General features: G+C 36.1%; 1 protein-coding gene across 2 annotated transcripts in view; it reads left to right on the forward strand.

The window, feature by feature from the left end:
* il11ra (interleukin 11 receptor subunit alpha) overlaps positions 1-15,575 on the forward strand; it is a 39,868-nt gene that overhangs the window by 18,108 nt on the left and 6,185 nt on the right. Inside the window, exons 2-10 of one of the 2 annotated variants that reach the window (XM_039677537.2) lie at positions 3,652-3,748; positions 7,091-7,157; positions 7,603-7,763; positions 10,300-10,414; positions 11,475-11,644; positions 11,780-11,943; positions 12,621-12,768; positions 13,472-13,561; positions 15,421-15,520. In XM_039677537.2, coding sequence (XP_039533471.2) covers positions 3,652-3,748; positions 7,091-7,157; positions 7,603-7,763; positions 10,300-10,414; positions 11,475-11,644; positions 11,780-11,943; positions 12,621-12,768; positions 13,472-13,561; positions 15,421-15,520 — 1,112 coding nt within the window. The remainder of the gene's footprint in view (positions 1-3,651; positions 3,749-7,090; positions 7,158-7,602; positions 7,764-10,299; positions 10,415-11,474; positions 11,645-11,779; positions 11,944-12,620; positions 12,769-13,471; positions 13,562-15,420; positions 15,521-15,575) is intronic. The other variant, XM_039677539.2, reaches the window with a different exon arrangement.

Here is a 15,575-nt window from a genome sequence, read left to right on the forward strand (position 1 = left end):
TTTGCATAATTTCATAATCCTCGCATTTTCGTTGCAAAAAAAGTCACATGTATCTTAGCAGAAAGTTGAAAAATGTTGCGTTTGCTTCACACAAGAGCAGCCATTTCCCCCTGTTTCCATGGGAACGTTATGAAGTGACGCAATTACGCCAGACAGACTCACGGAGGCGATTGACATCTCACAAATCGAACTTGTATAACTGTCTGTCACATGTTCTACCGTCAAATTTGTACTTGTAATTTGTAACAACATAAGATAAAAGAAGTAGCATCAAACAGAAATTACCCGCACACATGGGGTGTTCGAGGCGCACATATAACACTGCAGAGAGTTCAACACGGAGCGCGCAGCTCTTAAAGGGGCCACACTTTATTTACACTCGTTACAGTCTGAAATAAAACAATGAGAAATTAAATATTCCCAGCACTTTCTATGATGTAGTATGCTTGCTTATCAAAGGAAGTAATAAGAAATAACTCTTACATTAGCCTAGTGAGAACAGGATGTTGGGGGAATCACTTTTTTTCTCTTTTTCATCGAACCGCAATTTTTGCAAGTTCCCTCAATTTTTGCAAATTCCTGCAATTTCATCGCATAAAATTGCATAAATATCCCGCATATTCCATTGCATTTTTAAAGAAAACGGTCCGCGTAATCAATCAATTTTTTGCCCGCAACAATCACAAAAAAACTGAGCGTTTTTCTGGAAGGACTAAATACTATTATGGTAAATGTTATATATAAATCGCTAATTTTTTCACAAATTTTTGGAAATTACCACCACAAAATCAGTCATTTTGATCGCAAAAATCACAAAAAAAAAATCGTGAAATCCTGGAGGGACTGTCTACTCTGTTCTGATTGGTTAGAAGATTTAGTCTGTTATGATTGGTCTACTCTGCTCTGACTGGTCGGATGATTCAGTCTGTTGTTATTGGTCTACTCTGCTCTGATTGGTCAGATGACCCAGTTTGTTGTGATTGGTCTACTCTGCTCTGATTGGTTAGATGGCCCAGTCTGTTGTGATTGGTCTACTTTGCTCTGATTGGTCAGATGGCCCAGTCTGGTGTGATTGGTCTACTCTGCTCTGATTGGTTAGATGGCCCAGTCTGTTGTGATTGGTCTACTTTGCTCTGATTGGTCAGATGGCCCAGTCTGGTGTGATTGGTCTACTTTGCTCTGAAATTCAATCTTCCTCAGCACTTGTGTTCACAGAGATACAATCAGTAACCATGGCATAGGTTTTACCATATACATTTTACCACGGGTCCTCATCCTTTGGAAGTTGCTTGTGTAGCACAGAAAACAGCGTCTTCTAGACATGACAACAACACGAACCAAACTCTTTCAGTCTCAGCTACAACTACAGTGTTTGAGGCTTAAAGTAGACGTTGTTCACGTTCATCCAATAAAGACCATAGGCTGGTATTATTATTACATTCTGAAAAGCATAATAGGATTATTTCAAGCCTGTGTTTTAGATTAGCAGTGTGGTAAAAACATTGTAGATTGGTGCAGTCCTGCTATAAACTAGAATAAAACTAATGGGGAACAACTTCAGCCTGCGGTTTTGAGAAGTCAATCTCTTCTGATGCACTGAGGAAAATTCATATATTCTGAATTACCAAGAGATGTAAGATAATGATGGCTAAACCATATTGGACCATCAAGGATATTTTTACTGCTCTGAGAGTTTTTAGTCTTACTTTTCCTCTCTGAAAACTGATTTACTTTGGAGGATTGTGTCATTTTCACTAAAATATGTGTTCCTTGATTACTACAATATATAATATTCTATAATCAGGCTACTCGGTTACAGCTGCCAAGAATGATGACAAAATCCTGAACGTTTCTCTGACCCGTCTGCTTTGAGAAACGCACATCCCATGATGATGCTCAAGAAGGTGACAATGATAATCATAATGAGGACAAAGCCTAGGGGCTAAATATTTGGTTAAGTGTTCATTCTTGAACTAAGACATTATGTCATTCAGCGAATGCGGACTGATGTAAATTAAACAAGTCTTTGAATATCTAATAAATAAAATGCCACACACTTCAGTGAATCCAGTTCTTAGATCTTCTGAAGTTTATTTTATTACTATACTGTACTATATCTCTTTGGCTGCTTCACAAGTTGAGTCATTGAGTCATTTATTCAAAGGGCTGATTCATTATGGTCATTGAATCATTCATGAAATGTGTGCTAGTATTCAGTAAGAGCACTCTCTTGTGACATTTCTATCGTCAATCATTTGATATAAGACTAATCCCAAGAAGGGGAAAATGGCCAGACTATGTCATGAACTGAAAGTATGTTTGTTTGGTTCTTGTAAAGCAACTGACATTCTCGATAATGCTGGCTTGCATATCTTTAAAACAAAAAAATAGGGATTTTATATATATATATATATATTTGGTTCCATGGTTCTTACAGGGAAGCCCAGTGGTTTAAAGGTGTCTTTGTTTGTTTTTCTTCTGTGGATATCAGCACACATTGCGGTTTTAGAGCATTAGTTTGCCAAACTGACAGCGGTCTGATGAGTCATTATTTACATGTGCGAGTCAAGATAATGTGATTTTATTAACAAATTAATGTTCTGTCTAAAGCCCTATCCAAATAGGGCACAGCACTTATTTCCGTGTGTATTGTAACTTTCAGTAAATTGGAAATTTCTTCGTCCATTTTTGTTTTGTTTGTGTGTTTAATTTGCTATTAATGTACAATTTCACTGTGATGTTCCAATATGGAGCTAGATGGTCTCTTAAATATTTTGTATGATGTTAAATTCCACATTCTCAAAGCAAGATAATTTAAACCCAACTGCAAATTTTCTGCATGGGATTTTTTACTTTTTACTATTATTATCACTCCAACAAAAAATCTCCAAAATAATAATAATAAAAAAAAATCTTTAAAAGCATTTCGCATTATATAACCTTTTTTTTTTTTTTAAATAGATAAATGTTATTATTTCAAATGTAATTATTCAATTAATGATTTAATTTACTTATTTATCCTGCCTACTTGTTTTTTGCACAACTTGAAGTTTAACAACGGTCATAGCTTTTGTTTATCACTTCCGTTTGGAATGTGAAGATATTTCCTCCATTTACTTTGCTTTTCCTTTACGCTTTAGATGCATCCGTATCCGTTTGTCATAAAACGATTCCTGCCAGGCAAATCCCCGCCGCATACATGACAGATGTGTCCTGTCAGTTACAGTATTTGTTTAAAATGTTTACAGTCTGTTGATACGAGGCTCCCTGGGGCCGTATTTCAGATAACGGGCACTTTTCATTTGACGTCATAACCCAGAATGTCCTCAACAGTCAATTATTGCGAATGTACTTAGGGCAAATAACTTCCCCGAATTCTGCAGTCACTAAAAACTGTTAAAATCGACCATCATGTCAAGTTGTCAACACCGCTTTGCAGTGATGTTGATTCTCTGTGCTGTTTATACAGAAATATCACATGTTCACGCACGTATTGCCATGGTGTCTTGTTTGCCTATTTCTAAATTAGAGCGCTTAATTGTTATGTTGTTTCACAGCCTTGATGGTTGCTAAGCAGGTGGACGTTTTACACAGGATGAGACCCATTAACTTCCCTTTAACTGTTGTTTTTTTTTTCTCGCTCTCTCACAGATGCCCGGTTTAGTGTCATGCCTTGGCGATCTAATAGTCACTGGAATCATCATCCTCTTCTCTGACCACGTCAAATCAGAGATATGGACCAATGAAGGTACGGATTGCTTTTATTTGATAGCTAGTCACATTCGCATTGGGATTTGGTTGCTGCAAGTATTTGGATTTGTGTTCCTGCATATGGAATTGGTCAAAAGTCTTTGTAGCGTGTCTTCGTTTAGTCAAAGCAGGGTGAAATTATACTGTACGACTATTCCAGATAGCAAACAGATTCATCATGTGAAAATGTCATTTTAATCCATACCAGGAACATAGCTAAGGCCTTGTTTTTTTAGAACAATAAAAATCTTTGTTTAAAAGTCCCAGTCTCTATTCCCTTACATATGAATTGCTCAATTAATGTTAGCCACTCTGGCTTCCTTGCGTGTGTGTGTATGTGTGTTATGGCTGCTATTTAGCTGGCCAGAGAGGGAGAAATTTGAGAAATGTGGTGGGATTTCAAATACTATGCTTTTGCCAATATTTCCTGAAAGCCGACATTGAGCACGAGCGTTTCTTGAGCGCAGTTAAAACCCCGGCCACTGGAACGACGCCACTCACAGTGTGTGTGTGTGTCTGTGCGCGTGTGTGTTTGCCTTTCTTTGTTTAACTCTTGGCAGTAAATGTCTGATATAAATACTGAATTCTGACTAGGCAGAAAAGCACAGTAACATAAACACCTTGATTCTTTCTATATAATCTCTGCTAGGCTTTTTATGAAGAACGTATGAAGCAGTGGGATTTGGGGGAAGCAACTGTTAAGGCCCGTTCACTCCAAGAACGATAACAATAGCGATAAAGATAGGGTTCTTAAAATTGTTCGCGATATTGCAGAGTTCACACCACAGCTATAACTATATAGAGAAACAATATCGTTGGGATCACTTTTTTTTTTCACAGCTGTTGAACTATAAAACACTGACAGCCAATCAGAATCTATTCTAGTTTAAGGTCGCGTTTAAAATGGCAGACGACATTGCTGAAAAGTTAATCGCCGACGTCCAGGAAAATCCATTACTGTTTGAAAAGTCAAGCCACTTTTCAAGAAAATTAGCTTAGAAAATAAAAATATATTGACTACGTCAGCTTAATTTACCGTTAGATTATTATCTTGATTACATTCAAAAAACACAGCGTCCTGAGGACATCTGCTGGTTAAAGCTGTGTAAATGCAACGAAAACAGCAAAAACATGTCCACTGACGTTGTACGCTTAAACCGCAGCACGAGCTTAGAAAAACAGACCGTTGACGTTCGTTGGTGTGGACCCAAATATAGTTATCGTTATACAGTAGTCAACATTTGAAGTGAATCAAAACCTTTCATCAAAGTTATTAGGACAATTTTTTTTTTTTGATCCACTTCAAATGTTGACTACTTGTTCTTTGGTTAGAAGGCCCTTTAGACCAGTGGCATTTTGGGTGGGCCAGTGAAAATGTGAGTGGGCCTATAGTTTTTCATAGAAAAAAAATACTTCAATAATAATTAACCTTAGAGAGTAGAAACATTAATAGACAAACTGCAAAAACAGTTACACCTTTATATTCGGCAACCCATCTTGTTCAACCAACAGAGCTCAATAAAGGCTGGACAAACGTGTGTAGACAATAGCTTGTCTATTTTATTTAGGCTAGTCAGCAGTGCAAAGACAGTTCACCCGAAAATAAAGTAAGTTAAAATAATAATATCGCAGTTAGATCGGCGGGTAAACCCGCGTCAGGCTGACCGGGAGAGAGCGAGCAAGAAGCGGCGGCCACCAGCACCTGACTAGTCTTCTTATGAGTCTGAAGAACTGGCCTGTGTGCACTCAGTAGATGATGGCAGTAGTGCGTCTACTTCCTCAACTCTTGCTTTTCCCAAATAGCACATTAAAGAAAGTTGTTTAGCCATTATTGTGGCGCCGGTGCCGCTGGCTGTGTCAGAAATCTCCCACTACCCAGACAGCAAACTGACATTGAATCAACGTGGAAACAATGTCTCTCATGACATCGAAACAACGTTGATCTGGCATTGTTTTGCTCATCGAATTAACGTTGAACCAACGTCAGACGCGGCATATTCTTCAAAGCTAAATGAAAATCGAAAATTGGTTTGCTTTCATGACGTTGAAACAACGTTGATTTCAAGTTGATTTTCCGTTAGTTTTGAAAGAATGACGCGTCTGACATTGGTTCAACGTTAATTCGATGAGCAAAACAATGTCAGATCAACGTTGTTTCGATGTCATGTTTCCACGGTGATTCAATGTCAGTTTGCTATGTGGACTATATAGTGGACTATATAGTGAGCTTGCCATTTTGTAGTGCTGTCCGAATGTATAGGGATGATTATTATACCCTAAATAGTCCACTCAATGTATCCCAGAATGCATTTTGAAAAGTCTGGTTTGAGTGGAGATTTCGGAAACAGCCGCTGAGAGTTTTCCTATCGGAACCTCCAGCAACCATAGCAGCCAATAACGTTCTGGATGGAGGCTTTCTATAACTTGCTTAGACAGTTCCATTTTATTCGGGAAATGAATTAAACATACACAGCAGTCAAAAATAAATCAGGTATAAATTAATATATTTTCTTAAATGCATTTGAATAATAAAAAATAAACAAAAAAAAAATATTTTTATCAAACCAGTGAGTATTGGGCGGGCCAGTGTCGCCCTAGCCCAATACTGGCTACGCCCCTGCTATAGACTGCAACAAATCAAATAAAAAAAAAAAAATCAAATAAACATACCCCACCACTTTATGGACACAATCTTACATTTTTGCTGCTGTCCTGCACGGCTCATTCGGCGTTCACAGTAAAATGTCTAAGAATGACGAACGTTTCACGATGATGACATTTTGTTGATTCAATAAATGTATAAATGTTTTAAAGACAATGAAAAAAAAAAATTAAGCATTTAATCAATTGCATGTGTAAACATGTTAAATTCGAAAAAAGATTTTTTGGTAAATAAAACATACACCACCAATGCTCCGACCATAGACTGTAAAAAAGACGGACAGCGGGCCTCAATTTTCTTCCACTGTAGAAAAATGAAGCCAAAATATCCCTGAAACAGTCATTTTTAATGATGTCATATAGAGCCGGGGTGACCCTTATACTTGCGCAGACTCCAACTTATTGGAAAAAAGAACGCTTGAACAAAACCTCAGTGTGAATGACCTAAAAACAATCTTTTTGTTACAAAATTACAAAAAGTGTAATTGCTTTTTGGTAATTGGGTTTATGACCTATTCTGCAGCCAGCCACCAGGGGGCAATCAAAATGTTTAGGCTTCACTTTTCAAGCTGTGTGCGGCACACTTGGCTCTGCCAAAATCCCAGTGCTATTGGCTTGTTGATAACATAATCACTTGACAGCTCTGGAATAGAACAGCTCACATGTCTACTGCTTTCAGTTTCAGACGTCCAGTTCGGTGGACTGGGCTCCAGGGTCACCCTCACATGCGGAGGCTCACATGGCGGGTACGTACTCCAGTCTATATTAAGTTTTTGCTAGAACTCCATCAGACTTCCAGAGCTAAGCTTTCCTGTAAGGAGTGATAATAGTGTGCTTAACCTCCCTCTGTAGGAGCATGGGGCCAGTCCTTATAGGGTTTGGACACATTGAGGCTATTTAGAGGGGGGTTGATTCCCCAGCCTCAGATTTTGGCAAGCCTTATGTTTCATATAAATGCAGTTGTTGAGAAATCCTATTTCTCGGCAAAAAAATATGCTATCCAAGAGAATACGGCTGCCAAAAATAAGATTTGCAAGACACACAAATGAGTAACGCGATACGTAGGTCCAGTTGGCGTTGATAGCTGTTATTTGGTCGAAGGTATATCTTTGATTAAAACAGGTTTGCAAGGAAACTAGGTGAAGGTTCTTGACTGAGATGTTGACTTTGAGTTTTGGATGGGGTCGGCAGGTCTCCGGTGGAATGGCGGTTCAATGGGAGCTCAGTACCGACGTGGCAAACACACGAGGGCTCGCTTGCACTACTCAACACCACACACTCAATGGAAGGCAACTACAGCTGCCATGATGAACGAGGAACTTTACTGCAGTCCATCAAACTACGCCTGGGACGTAAGTCAACTTCAGTGACACAATTGTCCCTTGTTTCAGGTTTTGAATCATTTGACAAAATATATGAGAAAAAGGGTTTAAATAATTGTCTCAGGGCCATATTTAATTTAAATGGTAATCAAAACTAGACCACTTGGGATGGATGTACAATTCATTTAGTAGTGACGTGATGTGTGAAGGGCCCGGTTGTGTTGTGTACGCTCAACCAACAAACATTGAAAATGCATCTTTTGTTGGACCATTCATCCACCCATCCATTTATCCACCCATCCACCCATCCATCCATCCATCCATCCATCCATCCATCCATCCATCCATCCATCCATCCAACTATCATCCTCTATAATCCATTCATCCACCCATCCATCCACCCATCCATCCATCCATCCATCCATCCATCCATCTATCCATCCATCTAGCCATGCTTTTAGGACAAATCTAAAAAATTTTCTCTGTCAATCAACATTCTTCTGAAAATGCTCTTGATTGAACTTAACTTGTACTGATCCCAGGACATTCCTTCCTAACCCTAACACCGTTTCAACAGCGTTCACATCACATCACATCTTCGTTTTCATCCATGTACAATTAAATATGGCATCTACCTTGACTAAGTCCCATTGATTCTTTAGAGTCTTTAAAGGTGCCCTAAAACGTTTTTTTTTTTTAATTATTTTATAATGCTTCCTGGGTTGCCCTTATAATGTTAGTATGTTGTTTTTAGATCAAAAATAGTCATAATTTAGAAATAAAAGGCATTTTTTCCTAGCCTGATTTTAGCCTCTGATCTGAACACTCTGTTTGAAGGGGCGTGTCTGCTGTGTGTAACCGGCCTCTGCTGTGATTGGCTGACATGCTTGCATATAAAATAGCCAAGTATTACATGTGAAACTGTTTCGAATAATTTTACTCCAGCTATTATAGTTTTTTTTCTATTACAGCTATCGAGATTAACGAATCGTGAGATGTTTTTGAAGCATTTAGATCTATTCCCGTCACATAAAATGTTGCTGTGTTGAGTATTGAGCAAGCAGAGGACAGACAGCCTGTCGATCGCGAGGATGAAGATCTTATCATTGCAACGCAATTTCTGCCTTCTCTGCTTTCACTAATGCAGACACGATCATGTAAATACAGCAAGAGCTTCGTTGTGCATTGTAACGTGCGTCATTGAATTCATAACGAGTTTGGCAAGTGTCCAGATAAACTCGCGCTGTGTGGAAAGATATTGATCGCTTTCTGTATACAATTTATTCACAATTATTATTATTTTTTCATCCTACTAAAAGAAACGATGTGAAGTCCCTGGCTTGACTAACTGATGCATAAACTGAGTGAAAGATTAACGTTAACTTTACCTGTCTGAACTTGAACATCAATAACACATTAGCTCGGCCAGCTGTTGGGAAGTTGAGGAAACAGTCGTCGGTGAAATGTTTGGAAATATCCAGAGAAAATAAAATTAACCCATTGTTTCTTCAGAGGCTCGGATGAAGGAACTAAAAATATGTTCATGTGTACATCCAAACACTGGTCAACGGCCATGCTTCGGCTGCGCAGCTCCGTCTCGTCTGTCACTGAACATGGGCTGGGATATGCAAATATTTGGGTCATACATATTAATGATCCCGACTTTTACGTCAGAATCGGTATTATGTGGAGATTCGCCTGTTTTTCAGGGGTGTTTTTCAAAAACGAGATTTAAGTATGAAGGAGAAAACAATGATGTTTGAGACTCACTGTATGTCATGTCCATGTACTGAACTCTTGTTGTTTAACTATGCCAACATAAATTCAATTTCACATTATAGGGCACCTTTGAAAATGATGTTGGCTTACTAAAATAAAAGTCTTGTAGCAACATAAACATAACAGATCTGATATACTCTGAATCATGGTCTAGACTCATTACACATTTGAAGTTGATGCAGATATTATATCAATTAAGAGAAAACCACAGCTATTTATTTACTATATTTGTTAATTTAAAAAAAAAAAAAAAAAAACTTGGATGTTACATGCTACTATTTTAATTTGTGAATAGTTATATATTGTAAGTCTTTAACACTTATAATAATAATAAAGTGCATTCAGCAGCATTCATTTTTGCTGTGGTGTTGAAACGGTCATATTTGATATCGAGAATGAATGGTACGGTGACAACTAGGTCTCGAGATTGCGTGATGCCTCTGAAATAGTGCTTGTACTAGGACAAATCCTTGGAAAGCCAGGAAATGTACTAGTAAAACGGAAGCACTCTGTGCCCCTGGAGCTTCCAAAGAAAGTGTGCAGTTCTACGCCCTTTCTGTTTAACTTCAGGCTCTTCCGCTAACAGGAAGTCCCTTCATCACAGCTCCACAGTTTTCTGTTAGGACGGGTGAGAAACTCTCATGTCCTTGAACGCAGCGCATGCCCTATAAACCACTCTCTTGTGTCGTCTCTGTCTGTTTGGATGTTTTGGATTGCGTTCACAGATAGAGTTTATTGTGTCTAAACTTATCCCTTGAGATATTTTTTGTTTTCTTCTCCTTTTTAGATCCGCCTCATTTCGTCAGTGTTTCTTGTCAGGTACCGAATCTTATGAAAATCCACTGCTCCTGGGTAGAAACTAAGACAACACACCTGCCCACAATCTACAGAACCTCCTACAGGTGCAGTCTCATCTTGGGCTGTATAAAACTATAATATAGGATAATATAAGTATATATATATATATATATATAGATATAAACATGCTCCATTGCCACATATTTCTGTCAATCATTTGTTAACAAACAAGTATTCATTACTTTAATGAGCTCATTGTTTCTGCCTTAAATTATTACATTATTTAAATAAATAAAAAATAAACTAAATGTGATTTTGTATATGTACATTTCTGAAATACATAACTTAGTCAGTTCTCTCTGAAAAAAGATCTCTCTAAATTGTTATGTGGACTTTTGATAAATAAATGTGTATTGAATTATTAATTATTATATATATATATATATATATATATATATATATATATATGAAGAGTTCAGATGCAAAAGCCTCTAAGTGCCATTTGAAATTTTCTTCTAGAATGATCATTTTTATTAAGCTTGTATGTTTAAGTTCAGTAATTTCACTCAAATTGCAATGAAGATTACCTATTAATTGTCATTTAAGTGAAATTACTAAACTTGAATATATAAGCTTGATAAAAATGATCATTCTAGAAGAAAATTTCAAATTGCATTTAGAGGCTTTTGCATCTGAACTCTTCATATATATATATATATATATATATATATATATATATATATATTATTTATATTAAATATTATTTAGTGATACAGTCTATATAAAGTAAGAAATTAATATGCTTAGTTAGCAACTTGTTCAAAGAACTTTCCACTTTACAAAGAATCCTGAAAAAAAAAAAAACGATGTTATTAATATATGAAGCAGTTCAACTGTTTTCAACATTGATAATAATAACATTTTCTGGAGCATCAAATCATCATAAAATAATGATTTCTGAAAGATCATGTGACACTGATGACTGGATTAAAGATGCTGAAAATTAAGAAATAAATTACATTTTACAATATTAGCATCTAAAACCGTTCTTTTAAATTTTAATGGTATTTTACAATATTACAGTTTTTACTGTATTTTGGATAAAAAAAAATGCAAGCTTTTGAGCTTCACTCCCTTCACTGTTTCTTCCGCTGTTGTATACAGTGTTAAAGGCCGAGGGGTCGAACCCTGCGAGCAGAAGCACATTGGTGTGAACGAGTGCACCATTACTGACCCACAGTTCTGGAGCAACTCGAAGGTCCTGGTAAACATCACCCAAATCAACCCGCTGGGATCCAACTCCACCATTGTCCAAATAGATGTTCATGAACTCTGTAAGTTTTTATTATCATATTCATATGTCCTCTTTCCAGCCTCGACGAGTAATCAGTGAGCAGCATTTGGTTTCGCAATCTTTTTTGTCCTGCTTTGCTTAATAAGAATTCATGTCTTTTATTATGTGACTTTAGTAAAACCGGATCCTCCGGAGAATGTTCAAGTTCTTCCTTTGGAGGGTCAGCCCACACAGTTATTGGTCCACTGGAGTGGTCCTTCATCCTGGCCCACTAATAGCATGTTTCCCTTGACATACCAACTGCACTACCGGCCGATCGGCTCCAGCTTCTGGTCAACGGTAAGAACCTTATAGACCATTTTGCAAGATGTAAACAACACTGGTCCAGAAGCACTTCCTGTTTCAGTTTTTTAATGCTACATAAAAGCTGGGATAAAATAAAACCAACAGCACAGATAAAACTGAATCAAAAAGTTAAACAAATATCTTTAAGATGTTTTCTTTACAAACAGTTACAAACTAAAAACAAGAAGTGTTTCTGGACCAGTGTTGTTTACATCTTGCAAAATGGTCTATACAGTAACAATGAACATCAGAACAGGAGATATAACTGCCTGACAATCCTGACACACACACACACACACACACTGCTCTCATATCTCAGAGCCCCACAGTCATGGGCTGATCTTATCAGCTTTCACCAGGCAGCTTGGCCTTTCATCAGACAACCAGATGTTGGCTGTCTTTAGATCCCTGTGTGTGTGTGTCCTGGTAAATCCTACATTATGTGGACAAATTGCCCCCACACATATGGCAATATCCTAAATACCTTGTCCTTGTGGGAAAATGTTTTGGTCTCCATGAGGAAGACAGCTTATAAATCACACTAAGTGATGTTTTCTGAACATTTTGAACGGTAGTATATATATACATAATTTCGTCACTAAATTTTATGATCATCATTAAAGCGTCATTGAACTCAGTCTCCTTTGTTAAGTATGTGTATCATCCCTCAGCTGGAGACGGAGGAGAACACAAGTCTAAAGATCATGGATGCTCTGGAGGGTCACTCTCATCAGATCCAGATCCGAGCTCAGGACGCCCTGATCAACCACAGCCAATGGAGTGAGTGGAGCCATGTGGTGGAGGCCCGGCCCTGGATCGGTCAGTACACACACACACACACACACACACGCACACACCCACACAAATTACAAATATTTCTATATATTTAATTTTTCACACCATAATGTTCAAAATAAACTAGTCTAGTGAAATCAGTCACTATGTTTAACAGTTTTAGATAAATAAAAACAACAGAAAAGTACTATAAAACATGTAGTTATTTTCCGTATAATTTGCTGCTTCTTTTTTTTCCCAGTGGAATTAACAAAAAAAAAAATGCGTAGGTATGAATCAAAACCATATATTCCCCATAACTAATGTAATAATAGTGTAAATCAAATAATATCACAACTTCTATTCATCAGGATAATAGACTGTGTTCGAAGGCAGATATCTGATCAATCTAATAAAGGATGATAATTATATTAGATGTTCAGCAGATCTGCTGATGAAACATGTCTTGTGGTTTGCTGTGTAGAACACAGTGTGTTGAAATGGAGCAGTCTATCTGTGTCAGCCTTACTGTACTATGCAAAAGTACCAGCATTATATTGTTTGTCCTCAGACAGTAAACGTGTGTGTGCTGTCCACTGTATGAAGGCAGTTTAAATGATGAGTGTTGGATCCTCAGTGGAAAACGGTTGAGGAAAACATATTCTGACAGGACTTTTGAGGGGAGCTGGTCATGAATAATTCAGAAGTAGTATAAATATATATAATTATATTTGTTTTGCAATTTTAGAGCCTTGGGAAGAGCCAACGGAGGAACCAGATTTTAGCTATCCATTTGACAATTTGTCATCTCTTGTGAGGACAACAGGCAAGTCCCCAGGTATTTGCTTTGCAGTTTCATTCTCCATATGTTTTATTTATTTTGTTAAAAATGCATTTTGCAATAAATAATCTTTTTGTTCAGTAACTGAGAAGTCTTGGCATGGAATTGTATAGATCAACAAAGTATCAGATGTATTTGAGATCTTGGCCAGATTTTTTTTTTTCACCCCCTAAATGTTATCCAGATGGTTTGGTCTTGTTTGTGGTGGGCGGAGTTTCCCCCATCATCTGGCCTTGACCAATCAAAGCTCCCGTAATGCGTGGCAGACGCCAGCATGACTCATTCGGCTCTTCATTAGCTAACTGTTTCCAGGTTGTTTAATTATAACTACTCATCTAGCATGTTTACATGCTGTACAATTGCAAGAGTCACATTTATCAGCTCAAGGCTGGAAGTAAATACATTTGACCTAAAAATACTCAAACCAACTTTTTGCTAAAAATGCCAATATAATAATGTAGTTTAGGGGTGTAGACAGCAGGGCAAATAATAAATGTATTAAAATGAAATCACGTTTTAAGAAAAAGGAGGAAATCATCATTATTATAATTTATTTATTAATATTTTTTTCTTTTTTTGGTATTAGTTGTACAAATGTAATACACAGTAACATTTACGGGAAAAAATACCAGCAAATCAATAAACACCAATATTCATCTAAATAAATATTGATGTTTATTGATTTGCTGGTATTTTTTTTTCCCATAAATGTTACTGTGTAATTGTATTACAAACAACAAACATACAACAAAAAACAAAAATAAAATGAAACAAGACAAAACACAAAATAAAGCGCAAAAAAAACGCAAAACATAAAACGAAACAAAACACAACAAACAAAACAAAAAACAAACACACAAAACAATACAAATTGAAAAATAAATAAATAATAATAATTAAGTGAAAAAGAAAATAATTTTCTTTTTCACTTAATTATTATTTATTTATTTATTTATTATTTATTTTTATTTATTTATTTATTATTAGTTGTACAAATGTAATACACACTAACATTTACTGGGAACAATGTTTATCTAGATTACATTTGTACAACTAATACCAAAAAAGGAAAATTATCTTTTTCACTTAATTACTATTATTTATTTATTTCCGTTTTTGGTATTAGTTGTACAAATGTACTGTAATCTAGATAAACATTGATGTTTATTCATTTGCTGGTATTTTTTTTAAATGTTACTGTGTATTACATTTGTACAACTAAAACCCAAAAATTAAAAATAAATAAATAAATAAATAAATAAATAATAATTAAGTGAAAAAGAAAATTATTTTCTTTTCACTTATTTACTAATATTTATGTATTTTCTTTTTCACTTAATTATTATTATTACTATTATTATTTTTTTAATTTGTATTGTTTTGTGTGTTTGTTTTTTGTTTTGTGTGATGTGTTTTGTTTCGTTTTATGTTTTGTGGGTTTTTTGTGCTTTATTTTATTGTTTGTTTTTAGTTGTATGTTTGTTTTTTGTTTGGGCATTGTGTTTTTTGTTGTATGTTTTTTTTTTGCATTTGTTTAATGTTTTTTGTTGTCTTATGTTTGTTTTTTTGTTTTGTGATGCGTTTTTGTGTTTCGTTTTGTGTGAAAACAAAAAAAAACTATTTTGTTTTGCGTATTTTTTGCTTTTTCTTTGTTTTGTGTCGTTTTATTTTATGTTTTGTGTTTTTTTGTGCTTTGTGTTTTGTGCGTTGTGTTTGGTTTTGTGTTATGTCTGTGTGTTGTTTTTTGACTGTGTTGTGTTTCATTGTATATTTTGTGTGTTTTGTGGTGTGTTTTTTTGTTGTATGTGTTGTTTATTGTTTTTTTGTTCATGTGTTTTGTTTTATTTTTTCCTTAGATTCATTACACTCGAACGGAAGCCTCGGTCTGTTGGTTTTGCTGGGGCTGTTTGCAGGGGTCATGGTGGCTGTGTTATTAACTATCATCATGCTTATATGGTGAGAATTGTGCTACATTTATCTATATATTAACTAAATTTAACTAAATCCATTA

This window comes from Pimephales promelas, chromosome 23 (genome assembly GCF_988280905.1).
Source record: "Pimephales promelas chromosome 23, fPimPro1.hap1.1, whole genome shotgun sequence".
Taxonomy (NCBI): domain Eukaryota; kingdom Metazoa; phylum Chordata; class Actinopteri; order Cypriniformes; family Leuciscidae; genus Pimephales; species Pimephales promelas.